At 38.2% G+C, this 17,951-nt stretch overlaps 1 protein-coding gene across 1 annotated transcript; it reads left to right on the forward strand.

Moving 5' to 3' along the window:
* The first annotated feature begins 1,451 nt into the window (after positions 1–1,451).
* On the forward strand, positions 1,452–2,566 carry LOC138340893 (uncharacterized). Its single transcript, XM_069293065.1, has 2 exons — positions 1,452–1,650; positions 2,328–2,566. The coding sequence occupies exons 1-2, from the start codon at positions 1,452–1,454 to the stop codon at positions 2,564–2,566; spliced, it is 438 nt and encodes a 145-aa protein (XP_069149166.1).
* Positions 2,567–17,951: the final 15,385 nt, after the last annotated feature.

Consider the following 17,951-nt stretch of genomic DNA (forward strand, 5'->3'; position numbering starts at 1 on the left):
CCATATAGAATGACACCATTAGAGTTAAAAGAGTTGGACGAACTATTGAAAAATCTGTTGGATAATGATTTTATCCGACCAAGTGTCTCTCCTTGAGGCGCTCCGGTCTTGTTTTTTAAGAAAGAAGGATGGTACATTAGGATGTGTATGGACTACCGCCAATTGAATAAGGCGACCATCAAGAATAAGTATCCTCTTCCAAGGATAGATGATCTTTTCGACCAGCTTCAGGGTGCTTTCTGCTTCTCGAAAATTGATCTCAGATCAGGTTACCATCAGTTGAAAGTTAGGGAATGTGATTTCCCAAAGGCAATTTTTTTAGAACCAGATATGTGCATTATAAGTTTTTGGTTATGTCCTTTGTTTGACCAATGTGCCTGCAACCTCCATGGATCTCATGAATAGAGTCTTCAAACCTTATTTAGATATGTTTTTTTATCGTCTTCATTGATTACATACTAATTTATTCAAGGAATTAAGAAGATCATGCTAGTCACCTCAGGATAGTTCTTCAAACTTTGAAAGATAAGGAGTTATACACCAAGTTCTCCAAGTGTGAGTTTTGACTTAAGTCTGTGGAATTCTTAGGCCACATAGTTTCCGGTGATAGAATTAGAGTGGATATCCAAAAAATAGAAGCAGTTTAAAGTTGTCCTAGACCCATATCTCCTACTGATATTAAGAGTTTCTTGGGTTGGCTGACTACTACAAAAGGTTTGTTGACGGGTTTTCATCTATTTCGTCTCTGTTGACCAAGTTGACTCAGAAAACAATTAAGTTTGAATGGTCTGAAGCTAGTGAGAAAAGCTTCCAGGAGTTGAAAAAGAGGTTGACTTCTAGTGTATTATGATGTATCATGAGTTGGTTTGGGCTGTGTGTTAATGCAGAATGGCAAGGTTATAGCTTATGCCTCCAGATAATTGAAGTTCCATAAGAAGAATTATCCAACCCATGACTTTGAGTTGGTTGCCGTAGTTTTCACCTTGAAATTATGGCGCCATTACTTGTATGGTGTTCATATTGACATATTCACTGACCACAAGAGCCTACAATATGCGTTCGCCCAGAAGGAGCTAAATCTCAGACAAAGGAGGTGGTTAGAACTACTCAAAGATTATAATATGAGTATTCTTTATCACCAGGGAAGACTAATGTGGTTGTTGATGTCTTAAGCAGTCTATCCATGGGGAGTACCTTCCATGTTGAGGAAGAAAAGAGGGAGTTAGCTAAAGATGTATGGATTCCAAAGAAAGGGGAATAGTGGTGACCAATGGGGCTGAATCATTAGTGTCAGAGGTGAAAGAGAAGAAAGACCAAGACCACATTTTTCTTGATTTGAAGGTGAATGTTCATAAGCAAAGAGTATTGGATTTTGAACAAGGGAGAGATGGTATACTGAAGTATCAAAGTAGATTGTGTGTACCTAGGGCGGATGGACTCAAGCTAAGATCATGGAGGAGGCTTATAGCTTCACATATTCCATTCATCCGGGTTCCACCAAGATAAACTGCAATACGAGAGAAGTATATTGGTGGGAAAGTACGAAGATGTTCATTGTTGAATTTGTTCCAAAGTACTCGAATTGCCAGCAAGTGAAAGTAGAATACCATAGACCTGGTGGTTTGGCTCAGAACATTCAACTTCCGGAATGTAAGTGGGAGATGATTAATATGGACTTCATCAGAGGCTTACCAAAGTTTTGCAGACAACATGATTCAAGTTGGTTGATTGTTGATAGAATGACAAAATCAGCCCACTTTTTGCCGGTAAAGACTACCCATTTGGCCGACGATTATGCTAAGTTGTACATTTAAGAAGTGGTAAAACTTCATGGAGTTCCGTTCTCCATTATTTCAGATATTTGCATAATTTACTGCACAATCTGGAAATCTTTCCAGAAAGGTTTGGGTTCAAAGGTGAACATAAGGATTGTTTTACATCCTCAAATATATGGACAAACATGGCGTACTATCTAGACCTTAGAAGACATGTTAAGAGCTTGTGTGATTGATTTCAAAGGTAATTGGTATGATCACCTACCTCTGATTGAGTTTGCCTACAACATCAGTTATCATTCGAGCATCCAGATGGCTCCATATGAAGCTCTTTATGGAAGAAGATGCAGATCTCCTATAGGGTGGTTCGAGGTTGATGAAGCAGGGTTGATAGGACCAGATCTATTTCACCAAGCTATGGAAAATGTGAAAGTGATTCAAGAGAGGTTGAAAACGGCACAGAGTCGCCAAAAGTCCTACACAAATGTAAGGAGAAGGTCGTTAGTATTTGAGGTGGATGATTTGGTATATCTTAAAGTTTCACCCATGAAGGGTGTTATGAGGTTTGTAAGAAGGGGAAACTTAGTCCCCGGTATATGCGACCTTATAGACTATCCAAGAGAGTTAGCAATGTAGCTAATGAGTTGGAACTACCAAAAGAGTTAGCAACGGTTCATCCGGTATTTCATATTTCTATGTTGAAAAAGTGCATGGGTGATCCTTCATTGACTGTACCAACTGAGAATGTTGGGATTAAGGACAGCTTATCGTATGAAGAGATTCCGGTTTAAATTTTGGATCGTCAAGTTTGCAAGTTGAGAAAAAAGGAAATTGCATCAGTCAAAGTCCTTTGGAGGAATCAATTTGTTGAAAAAGCAACTTGGGATAGCTGAGGATGATATGAAGAAGAGATATTCACATCTCTTTGAATACGGAGAGAATGTCAATCGATGTACTAAATTCTATTCTTAGCACTTTATAAGATTATGTGTAAGCATGTTATTACTTGTTTTTGTTTGTTGAGTGCTGAAATAATGTTACTATCATTAACATAGTGAAAGAAATCTCATTCAAAGATGAATGCTCCCAAGAGGGATATATTGTAACATCTCGTAACTTGAAATAGCTAGGAATAAGCTAAAAACACCAAAATAATAACTTTTGGAAAGAAAGGGAAAAATCTAGACAATTTCTTAAGTTTAAAAAGTGAGTTTTGGTCATTTTCAAACAGTCATAACTTCTAACTCAGGGTAAGTTAGATTCAGTTCTTCATATGGTTGTAAATCCCTTTAAAAGATCATTCCAACGGTGCCGAGTTTGCTCGATTCTGATGCCGTATAAGGGAGATATGCCTTTTGGAAGTTGGATTATTGGATTGAGAAAGTCCCAATGCGGATTTTAGTAAGGGTAAATTAGTATTTTTAACCTACTATTTACTAATTTGTTTTAAGGGTTTATTAGGAGTAAAAATAAGCCTTAAGTTAGTTTTAGAAAATAAATTCACGCTTAGGGCTTGGGAGAAAAGAGAAGAAAGCAAGATTAAAAATCCATCAAGAATGACAAGGATCCTTGTGGAATTCATCGATGGTGATCCCTATTAAGGTATGTGAGATCATTATGTGTTAGGTTAGTTCACCCACACACCAACGTGTTTAAAATCAGTGAATTTTCAGTAAATTGAATGACGAACATTGAAGTTCTTGATGAACAATTGTTGAATTCTAGTTGGTTGAGTCGGAGCATACATTTAGTTGATTTGATTCGTAATTCTAGGTTTTTTTCAAGTCGAATTTATTGGGTACTGAGGGTATTAGTGATACTAAGTGTTTAGGAAAATATCCATGGAATATGAGAAGGTTTAGAGAGGAAAAACGAAGAAGAAAAATCAGAATTCCCGTCTGACAAACCCTGGGGCGTCGCGCTTGCCAAAGCCCCTCAGGGCAGGCTCTGTCCGACAAGCCCTAGAACCGCGCCAGCCAGAGCGCCTCAGGACAGAGTCTCTCTGTCAGGCTCTGGCGCCGCGTGCCTCTCAGAGTGACAGGATTGTGTGGAGATCCTATTCTTCCCCCATCTTTTCGTACTAGTTCATAAGTGATGTACCCACGTTTCTTAGTTGATTCCAACACTCTAAGGTACATCTAAACAACATGAATCATCCATAAACATGAGATCATGAACCTTGAATCCATAACCCAATTCAACAAAAGTTAAGATCTAAGTCAAAAAAGTAAAGAGTTAAGTCTAAAAGCTAAGAAATAAGTCAAAGAAAAACTCTTAAAGGTTTTGAAAAGTCTTGTTTAAACATTTTAATTATGTTTTTAGACTTAAGTTTTAAGATAAGTAAATAGTAAGTTGAAGTCCTTTTCTTCAAAGGTATATAGGGACTAAGTATTCCCAAAGAGACTTAAAATGTTGCACATTTAAATTAGTAAGGAAACTTTGATTCCGAGGATCCTTAAGGTAAACTTTTAGAAAAGAACTATAGCTTTCTAAAAAAGAAGCAAGTAGGGAAACTTGATTTCCAAGATAGCCTTGAGATAAGTATTTTGATCACTAATATCAAACCACATAATCAGTATGTTTTTAAAATATAAGAGCCAACATATTTTTGGGAGTAGTACTGAGCACTAATATGGAGGAAAGTTCACAAAACTCACAGCCCCCATAAACCATGTAGCCACCATGGGTAGAAAAAGTTCACACATTTTAGATGAACCCTTTTCACAGTAGACTAGTTGACTAATTAGATAGTTCAGGTCTTATACCTTTGGCCGGGTATAGGATGCACTGGCAGCATGAGGTAGATCGTTGTATCAGCTCTTTAATAGTTGTCAGTTAGAGAAATTGCCACATAATTTATTGTATTTTATATACATCAGTTTACCTGTATTGTATCTTGCATACATTAAAAGGTTATGAAGGAATATTGATTGTATTGAAGTGTTAACCTCATAAGGGAATACATGGGAGATATATATAGGAGATATAGGAAGGAGTACTAATCCTAATAGGACTAGGATTAAGGAGTACTAATCCTAATAGGACTAGGATTAGTACACAGTAAATACTAATATTATTTAATACTATTTATTTAATACTATATTTTATTATCCCCCCTCAAGCTGAGCAGAGCGGAAGCGAACGGAAGCTTGGAACTGAGGTAATCGTGCTGTCGGCTCGGGAGAGGCTTGGTGAGAATATCAGCCGGTTGTTCTTCAGTGGGTACATACTGCACAGTCATGGTGCCGGCCTGAACTTCATCGCGAACAAAGAGACAATCGGTATCAACATGCTTCATTCTGGTGTGTAGGACGGAATTCTTGGCCACACAGATGGTTGATTTGTTGTCACAATAGAGAGCATGAACAGTGTGAGTGGCGTGGAATTCACGAAGAATATATCTGACCCACATGGTCTCAGCAGCAAGAAGAGCGAGGGCGCAATATTCAGCTTCAGTCGAGGACCAAGAGACCTTGGGTTGTTTTTTTGTACACTAGGAGATCATGTTCGGCCCCAAAAAAATGAGAAACCCCGATGTAGATTTTCTGTCATTTTTATCATTCACCCAATCTGAATCTGAGAAATCCCGAAGCTCCAAGTCCCCATGTCGAATGAGCAAACCACGACCAAGAGTGCCAAAAATGTACCTGAGAATGCGTTTTAGACAATGGTAATCATGTTCACTTGGTTGATGCATGCGCTGAGCAACTCGGTTGACAGCAAACTGGATGTTAGGACGGGTAATGACCAGATACTGTAGAGCCCCAATGAGGCTGCGGAAGTGGGTGATATCGGCAAAGGGGGTGTCGGCTCCATTCATAGATGAAGAGACTGCCATCGGTGTTGGTTGACTGGTGCATTTTTAGTCCAGCATTCTGCAACAGATCTCGAGCCTATTTTGACTGATGAAGAAACAAGCTGCTGCCTGTCCGAGAAACCTCCATTCCCAGAAAATAATGTAACGGACCAAGGTCCTTCATTTTGAAGGTAGTATGCATAGCTCGATTGACATCCTGAATGAGAGCTGCAGTGGAGCCTGTAATAGTGATATCATCTACATAGACAAGAAGAATGACTGTACCGTGTGCTGAATGTCGAGTAAACAGACTCGTGTCGTGTACGCAACACGTGAAGCCGAGTCCCTGGAGGAACATTTTCAGACGTGTGTACCAAGCACGGGGGGCTTTCTTGAGCCCATACAGAAACTTCTGGAGTTTGCAAACATGTTGAGGGAAGCGGGGATCAACATAGCCCGGTGGTTGCGTCATGTAGATAGTTTCATCAAGCATGCCATGAAGAAAAACATTGGAAACATCCAACTGATTGATGATCCAATTGTTGCGCACAACGAGTGACAATACCAGGCGAATGGTTTCCTACCGAATAACAGGACTGAATCTCTCGGAGTAATCAAGCCCATACTCCTGATTGTAGCCTTTAAAAACCAAACGAGCCTTGTACTTGGAAATACTGCCATCTGCATTGTGTTTAATTTTGTAAACCCATTTACAGCCCACTGGGTGTCGCCCATGGGGCTGAGGTACAAGAGCCCAAGTTTTCTGATCAGTCAAAGTCTTAAACTCGTCATCCATAGCATGACGCCAATAAGCATTTTTTGAGGCAACAGAGTAGGTTGTTGGTTCATTATCGGGAAGGGGTGTATTTGGTAGTATGGTAGCTTGAAAGGTTTTGGGTTTAAAGATACCGGCTTTGCCACGGGTTAACATGGGATGAGTATTGGGGGGTGGTACGGGCGGTGGTGATTCGGGGGTGGCCGGGATGGACCCAAAACGGATCGGGCTGGAGATGTTGTGGGTATGGGGTGGTTCGGGTTGGTTGTGACTGTGGGTGGTGGCTGCGGGTGTATTGTGGATGACGGTCGAAGGGGTGATGAGGGGTGGTTGGGTAGTGGGTGGAGGTGTGGGGGAAGGTGGTGAGGGACCCTGTGAGTATGTTGGAAAAAGGGGAAGGACGCCAATGAATGATGTATTTGTGGAGGGGGAAATAGACTCGTAGGGAAACTCATTTTCGACAAATTTGACATGATGAGATATGTAGACTTTATGAGTTTGTGGGTCAAGACAGCGATAACCCTTGGAGGTAGGATGATAGCCCAAAAAAATACAAGGACGGATCGGGGTTGTAATTTGTGAGTAATATGAGGGCGTAGCCAAGGGTAGGCAAGACACCCAAAGACGCGGAGGTTGGTATAATTGGGAAGTTCTTGGTAAAGGAGTTGATAGGGTGATTTGTTGGAGAGAGTGTGACTGGGCATTCTGTTAATGAGGTAGTTTGCGGTGGCTAGAGCTTCTATCCAAAAGGAGACAGGGAGATGAGATTGATGTAGAAGAGTAACCACCATTTCAATGAGATGGCGATGCTTACGCTCAGCCACCCCATTCTGTTCGGAAGTGTATGGACAGGATGTTTGATGTATAATTCCCAGGGATTGCAGAAACTGGCCAAAAATGTTATTGACATATTCCTTTCCATTGTCACTTCGAAAAAGTTTAACATGAGAATTGAATTGTATTTTGACCATTTTTTCAAAAGTGACAAAGGTGGTGTATGCCTGTGATTTGTGTTTTAGTGGGTACAACCAAGTGTATTTTGTAAAATCATCCACAAAACAAATATAATAGCGAAAACCAGCAAATGAAGGAACAACAGTAGGACCCCATAGGTCAGAATAAATAAGCTGAAAAGGTGCAGTTGTACGCTTCTTAGATAAAGTAAAAGGTAATTTATGAGATTTAGCAATTGAACAGGAGTCACAATTGTTCACATGAATGGAAGAAAAACCTAATTGAGACATTAAAGAATTTATTATTTGAGTAGACGGGTGACCCAGACGACTGTGCCACAACAGACTGTGGCCATCAGCCGAAAGAGCCACCGGAGCCACAGGAACGCTTTCTGAAACTGGGTGGGCAGACGAACTTGTGCCAGGAAGAACGTACAGACCATGCTCACAGGGGCCCTGAAAAATCACCCTCTTGGTAGTATTGTCTAGGATCTGAAAATCATTAGAGGTGAACAAGAGTGAGCAATTATTGGCTTTTGTGAATTGGTGAACTGAAAGGAGATTGGTTTTAATAGAAGGGACGTTGGTAAGGTTACCTAGGTGAAAGATAGCGGTGGGGGTTTTAATGGTACCCGTGCCAGTGTGAGAAATATTAAGGGACTCACCGTTGCCAACAGTAACACCATTGGAGCCATGATATGAATTTGGAGCGTTAAGCTTGGATAGATCAGAAGTAACGTGCATGCTGCCGCCGCCCAAAAGAAGAGAGGGAACGATCGGTGCCCTAAAGAGAGAAAAAAAACCTAGAGAAAAGAAGATCTAGGTTTTCTGGCTCTTGATACCATGAAGGAATATTGATTGTATTGAAGTGTTAACCTCATAAGGGAACACATGGGAGATATATATAAGAGATATAGGAAGGAGTACTAATCCTAATAGGACTAGGATTAAGGAGTACTAATTCTAATAGGACTAGGATTAGTACACAGTAAATACTAATATTATTTAATACTATTTATTTAATACTGTATGTTATTAGGTTACAATATTTTTCAGACAGTTTTTTTTTATATTGCACATTACTTTAAATTGTCTTATATTGAAATGTGTAGTTATCCATGAGTTGAGCAGAGCCAAACTAAGTATTTCTTCTTACTCCATTTCAAGCTTAAGTGTTGTTAGCATTCCAACTTGCGTACTTGTACATTCATTATACTGATGCCAGTTGACCTGCATCGTATTATGATGCAGATGCAGGTAACTAGGATCAGATTTTGGCATGCCGTTGATCCAGTGAGCAGCTCAGATTCTGTTGTTAATACTCTCTTTATTTTGGAGGACATCCTTATGATTTAGCTATTTGATTTAGTTTTCAGTTTTTAGGATGATCGGGGGTCCTGTCCCAACATCCATCTCTATTTTAGAGGCTTCATAGATAGAAAATTTTAGTTTTCCTTGGTCCATTTCATTTGTAAGGCTTGAAGTTGTCATTTTAGCTAAGTACTATTTTAAAGTTATTCTTAAGATAAATCCTATGTTTAAATCTTCCGTTGAGTTAAGTAAGTCAGGCCAAGGGTTCGCTCAAGGCCAACAATGGTCATTGGGTGTCGGTCACATCCCGGGTGTTGGCTCGGGGCATGCACGAACTAACCCACATAATTTTGATGGATACAGTCAAACTCTACACTACAAGGGAATCTACCGTCTTTCAGAATTGTTGGACTAGCTAGTTTCTTCCAAAATCTTACATAGAAAAGCCTCATCGAAACCTAACACACTTTGAAATTTTACATTAAATTGATTATTCCTTCCAAAATCTTACTTCAGAAATCGTTGATATAACCTAATATGTCTTGGTATCTTACGTTCCGATAGCTAGTCCTTTCCAAAATCTTAAGTCGGAAGGTCTTATAAAAACTCAACACCCCTCAAAATCTTATATCGAAACGGCCGGTCTCACCCTGAAATTTTACATCGAAGTGGACACACAAATACCTAGTAGCTCCCAGAACCTTAAATTATATAAGTTGTACAGAACCCTAACCCATTCAAAAAATTTACATCGAAATAACTACAACACTAGCTATCTTCTTCCAAAATTTGACCTCGAGTCAGCAATAATTCTAAAAGAAAATGGGATCCTAAATGAGTCTAGGTATTTACTCACCACAACCGACCAATCATATACATTAATAGGTCTACAAAAGGTCGTAATCTAGCCGAAGAATCACATCTAACCCAAATCCAATCCCGAAGCAAGTCCCACAAGCTCCATAAATCAATATCTAAAGCAATTCCATCGAAACCTAGGCTAAGACTCCACAATAATAACTAAGGTCATATTAGCCTACCTTTAACTCAAGGGAACAACAATAATCAACTAACTGTAAGAATTTTCAGGAATTACCCAATAGGGAACATAACAAAGAATCATGCTAGAAATCTACTCCACATTTGACTAGTTAGCATGTTAGAACAATTAACAAACAAGGTTTGAGGATAATAAGTCGTAGCCTTCCTTGAAGTAGATCATGATCCAAACATCTAAACTAGCGCTCTACCCTTTGAAGCTGCATCTGAATGATGCCACACTATTAAATTGATGATTCCGACGTCAATACGACATTTAGACACCAAAATCGGGATGATAAAAAATAAAACTAAAATAAGTCAAAAATAATTTTGTAAGATCTACGTAAGAAATCTCAATATTGACTTAACCAATGGGTCTCGACCAACCCAAGAAATTTATGCCCCACAAATGACCACAATCCAAACTTAAACAAATCCCAAAACATTTCATGTATCAAAATTCGAGGAATCACCATTAAAGAGTTAAAAGGGAGAAAATCGAAAGGAACTTATGGTTCCGCTAGCGCGAATAACGACCCTCCAAACGCTCCAACACTGTTTCCATCTCCATGCAAAAAGATGCTCAACAAATTAGACCAAAACAAATTGCCAACAATGGTTCTTATTATGAAGGAAAGTGGAAGATCACTTAAATATAACCACCAGCGACGACCACATAAACAATTAACTGAGTGTTTAAGTGGCCATTACTAAAGCGGTCAGGTGGTCACTTACATGACCAAGTCCACGTTGGTTGACCCCCACTATAGCGGTCACTTGGTCACTAAAGCGGTCCAAGGCCTCTAAAGAGGGTACACCAACATATAACATCAATCAAATTTGGCTAAGCCCCAATGGACTCCGATCGAATATTCAGGATTGGTTCGAAAACCTGTGCACACTAACAAACTATGTTATCCCATAAATTTGACGTTGCAGAGTCACTGGAGATGTCGAAACCTCCATCTGACACTACACCAAATTCAATTATCAGGAATAATTCATCATTAATAAATCATATTTCGTCACTAAAAATCTTGTGTAACGAAAAAATAATTCGTCACTCAGTAGTAACTAAATATATGTCTCTAAAAGTATAAAAAGACGATTTACAGCTTCATCTCTAAAAGTATTTTATTAACTACAAAAGAAAAATCGTTCCCAAATGCTTAAACATTTGTGACAATTTTTTTTATAAAAAGTATATTTTTGTAGTTAATAGTATGCTTTGTCACTAAAACAGTTATTACTACAGACCAAATTATTCTTTGCTAATTATTTTACTTCAATCATTGACGAAATCAATTGTCTCTATAGTTATATGTATTTCGTAGTTAAAAAAAATCTAATATCGTCACTAATGACTATATTTTATATACAAACAATTATTTTGTTCTCTCTTGTCATTCATTTTTGTTTTATTTTATACTCCATTCACTTCTTTCAAATTTAACTTTTGTAGTATTAATATATTATATGATTATATATACTCATAGACAAATGAATAAAATTTACCACCCACAATTCATTCAAATGTCGATTATATTTAAATTAAACTGTGTATTTTTTTCAATATCTTTAAATATATCTAGTACAATTTTTGTCATTTTATTTATTTATTTTTGTAAATTTTAAAAATTATTCAGTACAATAATAAATTTATTTAAAATTAAATTTTTGATTATCAGTTCAAGTTGAACATCGATACCAATAACTGTAGTACTTCATCATAATATATTTGAAATCCTCTTTAATCCATTTCTTTTATTTGTGCTTTCCATTTTTAGTTTATTTCAATTTTCACACTGATGAAAAAAGTTAATAGAAATTCATGAAATATATTGCACCTTTGAAAAGAGTAAGTTTGTAAGTCGATGTTATCTCTGTATAGTTACTCTACGTACGTATGTGGAATTACTATTAAATATATACATATTTATAAATAGAAGTAAATAGATCGACTTAATCTATGTAATTTACCAATCAGAATTCAATAGACATGCACAAAAATTAGCACAAAGACTTCATAAACTATTTTTTTATCGTGCTTATCAATGAAAGTGTATCAAATAAAAAATAAAAGTGTCAAACCAACAAATATTAGTGATTTAGTGGTAGAATCGTGCTCAATCACAATACATATAACCTTGATTGTATTTTTCAAATGATGCATTTTATAATTGCGTAATTTAAGAAAATTGATGTATTGAACTTTTTTATTCTTACAAAATTGACCGAATTCATTGGTTTTAATATTTTCACTTGCCAATTAATTAATGGACTCTGTCTACTTCTGTTGAAGCACTTGTATTGTTTTTTTTTTGTAAATTGTTACTTGTAATTATGAACAATTGTAGCTTAAAGAAATTGTATTTAGCTGTGAATTTTATTCGTAGAAAATAGTTTAATTATTCACTACAATTATAAATCGTTGCTATTTAACACCTTACATATTTTGTGACAATTTTTTGTTGTCACTAAATCATAGATTGATTAGACACAATAAAATATTTGTCACCAATTATTTATATCATTAGTGATGAAATAAATCTCATAATTAAATATAAATTTTCTTAGCTAAAAGTTATTATATTTAACTACGAACTCTAATTTATCGATATTGTAACAACAGTTTTTTTAGATTAAATTTTTTTTGTGTCAAAAGTTTAATAAATTATAAGACAGAAAATGTTTTTCCATGAATTAAATATATTATTAGTGATGAAATAATGTGTCACTGATAACTATAAATTCGTGACTAACACAACTTAACAAATGACGTCAATCAATTTTTTGGTGGAAAATTTTAGTGGATAAAACTTTGCTACATATTTTTTTGTTTCGTCAGTAAAAGTATGTGTCTCATATATTTAGGTGCAAAAGGTGAAATTTGTCACTAAAAGCGAATAATTAGTGACGAATTTGATGTCGTAGTTTGTCATGAATTACCTACACTATTGGTGACGAAATAATGTGTCACCCGTAACTTTAAATTCGTGTTTAAACTACTTAAAAAATGGCCCAAAATAATTTTTTGGTGGGAGTCTTTAGTGGACAAAAATTTGCTACAAATTCTTATGTTTCGTCATTAAAAGTATGTGTCTCATATATTTAAGTACGAAAAAGTAAATTTTGTCACTAAAAGCGAATAATTAGTGACAAATTTGATTTCGTAGCTATATATCATATTTGATGTAGGGTTGTCTCGATAAAAACTGTGTCCCACACCAAGACTCTATTTTATCCATAAGCCAAAAAGTTGGTCACTCGAAGTGAGTATAGAAGCCTTGGAACCAAACAAAAAGTCTATCAAGACCAAACTCGACATTTCGGAGCTAACGACACCATAAAATTTTTACTTTGAGGCCATTTAGACCTTTTGAACTTTAAAAGCTCCAAAACGCATATATATACGTCATTTTAAATAATACATGTTATTTTCTCAGTCTCAATTTATGTGGCACTGATAGAACTTGAAATCAATAGAAGTTTTTGTCACGACCCAAATCGGGGCCGCGACTGGCACCCACACTTACCCTCCTATGTGGGCGAACCAACTAATCTAAACCTTAACATTTCAATGTAATAGCAACAGAAAGTAATGCGGAAGACTTAAACTCATTAATAAAAACCAATTCAATAACTATCAATATTCAACATCTATTATTCCCAAAACCTGGAAGTCATCATCACAAGAACATCTACTTTAAACTACTAATTCTAAGAGTTTCTAAAAGCTAAAAATACATAAGAAGCTAGTCCATGCCGGAGGTTCAAGACATCAAGACATGAAGGAAAAGATCCAGTCCAAGCTAGAAGCGTTAGCTCACCCTGAAGATCCGGTGTGATGAAGACTGGCTTGAGTTACTGTTGAGTCGAAGATGACGGCACGTTTGCTGCACTCCACAAATAACAAGAAGAAAAACATAAAAGTAGGGGTCAGTACAAAACACGGGTACTGAGTAGATATCATCGGCCAACTCAAAGTAGGGAACAGTATATATCAAATATTATCGTAAATCAACTATAAAACTCAACATGTAGCAACAACAAGTACTATAATCATCAATAAGTACCATCAAGTTCATCCATGAGGGCTCAAGCCTCAACACCATACTCATTTGGGAATTAAGTTTATTAAGTTGAGTATATTATCATCTTTCAAGATTCATTATCTTTCCTCCTCTTGTGTCGGTACGTGACACTCCGATCCCCTACCACTATGTGTCGGTACGTGACACTCCGATCCCCTAATTCTATGTGTCGGAACGTGACACTCCGATCCCCTACATGTGTCGGAACGTGACACTCCTATCCCCTGCATGTGTAGGTATGTGACACTCCGATCCCCTACATGTGTCTGAACGTGACACTCCGATCCCCTACATGTGTCGGTACGTGACACTCCGATCCCCTACATGTGTCGGAACGTGACACTTCGATCCCCTACATGTGTCGGAACGTGACACTCCGATCCCCTACATGTGTCGGTACGTGACACTCCGATCCCCTACATGTGTCGGAACGTGACACTCCGATCCCCTACATGTGTCGGTACGTGACACTCCGATCCACTAAATCTATGTGTCAGAACGTGACACTCCGATCCACTAATATCATTCTGTAAATCATCAAGCCTTCTCTATACCAAGGCATCCTCAATCTCATTACTTTAATTCATCAAGCCTTCTTCTATACCAAGGCATCATCATTAATAATGTATATTAAAGTTTCTTTTCAAGATTTGGGATTCAATATTTTCATCATGCTTATCTTATCACAATCACATAATCATATTCATGCAAACATACAATTAAGCATATAGTAGGGTTTACAATACTACTAATACACATCATTCTCTATTAAGAGTTTACTATGAAAGCATGAAAACCATAACCTACCTCCACCGAAGAATTGCGATCAACAAGCTATCTTCTCAAAGTCCTTGCTATCCTCTTCGTTTCTCTCTCTCTCTACTCGTTCTCTTTCTTTTTCTGTCTCTCTTCGTTCTTTCTATTTTTCTTATTCAAACCCTCTTTCTTTTACCCTAATTAGTATATAATTAAGAATAAAAGATGGCAATAATACCCCACTAATTAACTTAGGGTTACCTCTTTTAACCCCCAAGAATTTGAGTTATTAATATAAACCCACGAAATCTATAATTAAGGAAAGAATAGTCCCAAAACGTCCCTTAAAACGTGTAAGGAAATCCGATTCTGCCTAGGATTTGCGCAACCTGTGATGGGCCGTCGTGCCTGCGACGGTCCGTCCTGCAGGTCGTCGCAAGGTTCAGAGACCCAATATTTCCACCAAGGGTCTGTGACGGTCCGTCACACCTGTGACGGTCCGTCCTGCCATTCCGTCACAAAGTTCAGAGAGTCGATTTTCATTACCCAATTTCAGATTTTCTAAGTGTTTTGAAACGAGACACTGCGACGGTCTGTCGTGCCCATGACGTTCCGTCGTGGGGTCCGTCGCTTCTGCCAGTTTTTTCAAAATTGAAGTCTATTGCTCAAAACGACTAAATGGGTCATTACATTAGATACCAATTTACCCATCGTTCGTCCCCGAACGATCAAAAGAAGGAAAACAAGGGCGAAAAGGAGTACCTGAATCTGTAAACAGATGTGGGTATTTTTCTCGCATATCCGCCTCCTTCTCCCAAGTGGCTTCTTCAACCGGTCGATTCTTCCATTGCACCTTGATGGATGCAATATCTCTTGACCTCAACTTGCGAACTTCTCTATCTAAAATAGCAACAGGCTCCTCCTCATAAGACAAGTTCTCATCAAGCAAAACTGAATCCCAACGGATAATGTAGTTTCCATCCTCGTGGTATCTTTTCAACATCGACACATGGAATACCGGATGTACTCCGGACAGCCCTGGGGGCAAGGCTAACTCATAAGCCACCTCCCCTACTCGCTTGAGTACTTCAAATGGTCCAATGTACCTTGGACTTAGTTTACCCCTTTTTCCAAACCGCATCACCCCTTTCATGGGCGAAACTTTCAACAAGACTTGTTCACCTTCCATGAACTCTAAGTCTCTAACCTTTCGATCTGCATATTCTTTTTGTCTACTTTGCACTGCTAGAAGCTTTTCTTGAATAGACTTCACTTTTTCCATCGAATCCCTCAAAAGGTCAGTACCCCAAGGCCTAACCTCAAATGCATCAAACCAACCAATGGGAGACCTACATCTCCTACCATACAATGCTTCGAATGGAGCCATATCAATACTTGAGTGATAGCTATTATTGTATGAAAACTCCGCTAAGGGTAGGAAGCTATCCCAATGACCACCAAACTTTATCACACACGCACGAAGCATATCCTCCAACACTTGAATCGTTCGCTCAGACTGACCATTGGTCTGAGGATGGAACGCGGTACTAAGGTCCAACCTAGTACCCAATTCCGCATGCAATGTTTTCCAAAACTTAGAAGTAAACTGCGTACCTCTATCTGATATGATGGAGAGTGGAACCCCATGCAACCGAACAATTTCTGATACATAGATTTTGGCTAACTTCTCTGCATTGTAAGTCACCTTGACCGGAATGAAATGAGCAGACTTAGTTAACCTATCAACAATCACCCAAATAGAGTCATACTTACCCATTGTCTTTGGAAGACCAACCACAAAATCCATTGCAATCCTTTCCCACTTCCATTCCGGAATGGGCATTCTCTGAAGTGTTCCTCCGGGCCGTTGGTGTTCATACTTTACTTGTTGACAGTTTGGACATTTGGAAATAAAATCCACAATGTCACGCTTCATTCTACTCCACCAAAAGTGTTGTTTTAGGTCACGATACATCTTGGTTACACCCGGATGTATAGAATACCTTGAACTATGAGCCTCTGTCAGAATAGTGTTGATCAAATCATTGACGCGGGGTACACATACCCTTCCCTTGATTCTCAAAACACCTTCCTCATCGATTTGTGCTTCCTTAGCCTCCCCTCGCAATACTTTATCTCGGATTTGCCTTAGTTTCTCATCATCAAACTGTTTTCCCTTAATTTTGTCAAGAAAAGAAGATCTTGACTCCACACTAGCCAACAATCCTCCCTTCTCATTTACTTCTAATCTCATCAAGTCGTTAGCTAGAGTCTGAACCTCTCTAGCCAGTGGGCGTCTAGAAGCTTGCAAGTGAGCTAGACTTCCCATGCTTCCCGTCTTTCTACTTAAAGCATCCGCCACAACATTCGCCTTCCCCGGATGATACAAAATGGTGATGTCGTAGTCCTTCAGTAGTTCCATCCATCTTCTCTGTCTCAAGTTCAAATCTTTCTTAGTAAAGACATACTGAAGGCTACGATGATCCATCTAGACCTCACACTTAACCCCATATAAATAGTGTCTCCATTGCTTTAATGCAAACACTACCGCAGCCAATTCCAAATCATGAGTTGGATAGTTACGTTCATGCACTTTTAATTGTCTTGAAGCATAAGCAATCACACTCTTCTCTTGCATTAGTACTGCACCCAACCCAGAATAGGATGCATCACAATAAACAATGAAGTTCTTACCCTCTACTGGCAAGGTAAGGATAGGTGCGGTAGTCAACAAAGTCTTGAGCTTCTGAAAGCTTTCCTCACATTCGTCCGATCATACAAATGGAACATTCTGCTTAGTCAAGTTCGTCAATTGGGAAGCAATAGAAGAGAATCCCTTGACAAATCGGCGGTAGTAGCTAGCTAACCCAACAAAGCTCCTTATTTCTGACACATTAGTAGGTCTTACCCAATTCTTCACTGTCTCAATCTTAGAAGGATCCACCATCACTCCATCCTTAGAAACCACGTGCCCCAAGAAGGACACTGCGTCTAGCCAAAACTCACACTTAGAGAACTTGGCATAAAGCTTTTTCTCCCTCAACATTTCCAATACCATTCTCAAATGCTCTTCATGTTCCTTCTTGCTCTTTGAGTATAACAATATATCATCAATAAATATGATCACGAAGAGGTCCAAATATGGCTTAAAAATCCCGTTTCATCAAGCTCATGAACGCAGCAGGGGCATTCGTAAGACCAAAGGACATCACTACAAATTCGTAATGCCCATACCTCGTTCGAAAAGCAGTCTTTGGCACATCCGTTGCCCGTATTTTCAATTGATGATAACCGGATCTCAAGTCAATCTTAGAGAAGACACAAGCACCTTGTAACTGATCGAACAAGTCATCAATGCGGGGAAGAGGATACTTGTTCTTTATGGGTACCTTGTTTAGTTGTCTGTAGTCTATACACATTCGAAAACTCCCATCCTTCTTCTTTACAAAC

The sequence above is a fragment of the Solanum lycopersicum genome, chromosome 1 (assembly GCF_036512215.1).
Source record: "Solanum lycopersicum chromosome 1, SLM_r2.1".
NCBI classification, from domain to species: domain Eukaryota; kingdom Viridiplantae; phylum Streptophyta; class Magnoliopsida; order Solanales; family Solanaceae; genus Solanum; species Solanum lycopersicum.

What these genes read in the sequence shown, in the direction of transcription:
- LOC138340893 (XM_069293065.1), top strand. Translation starts at nt 1,452, where the DNA reads ATGGAGGAGGCTTATAGCTTCACATATTCCATTCATCCGGGTTCCACC. An exon ending in GAACATTCAACTTCCGGAAT is followed by an intron (nt 1,651 to 2,327) that starts GTAAGTGGGAGA and finishes TCACCCATGAAG; the next exon opens with GGTGTTATGAGGTTTGTAAG.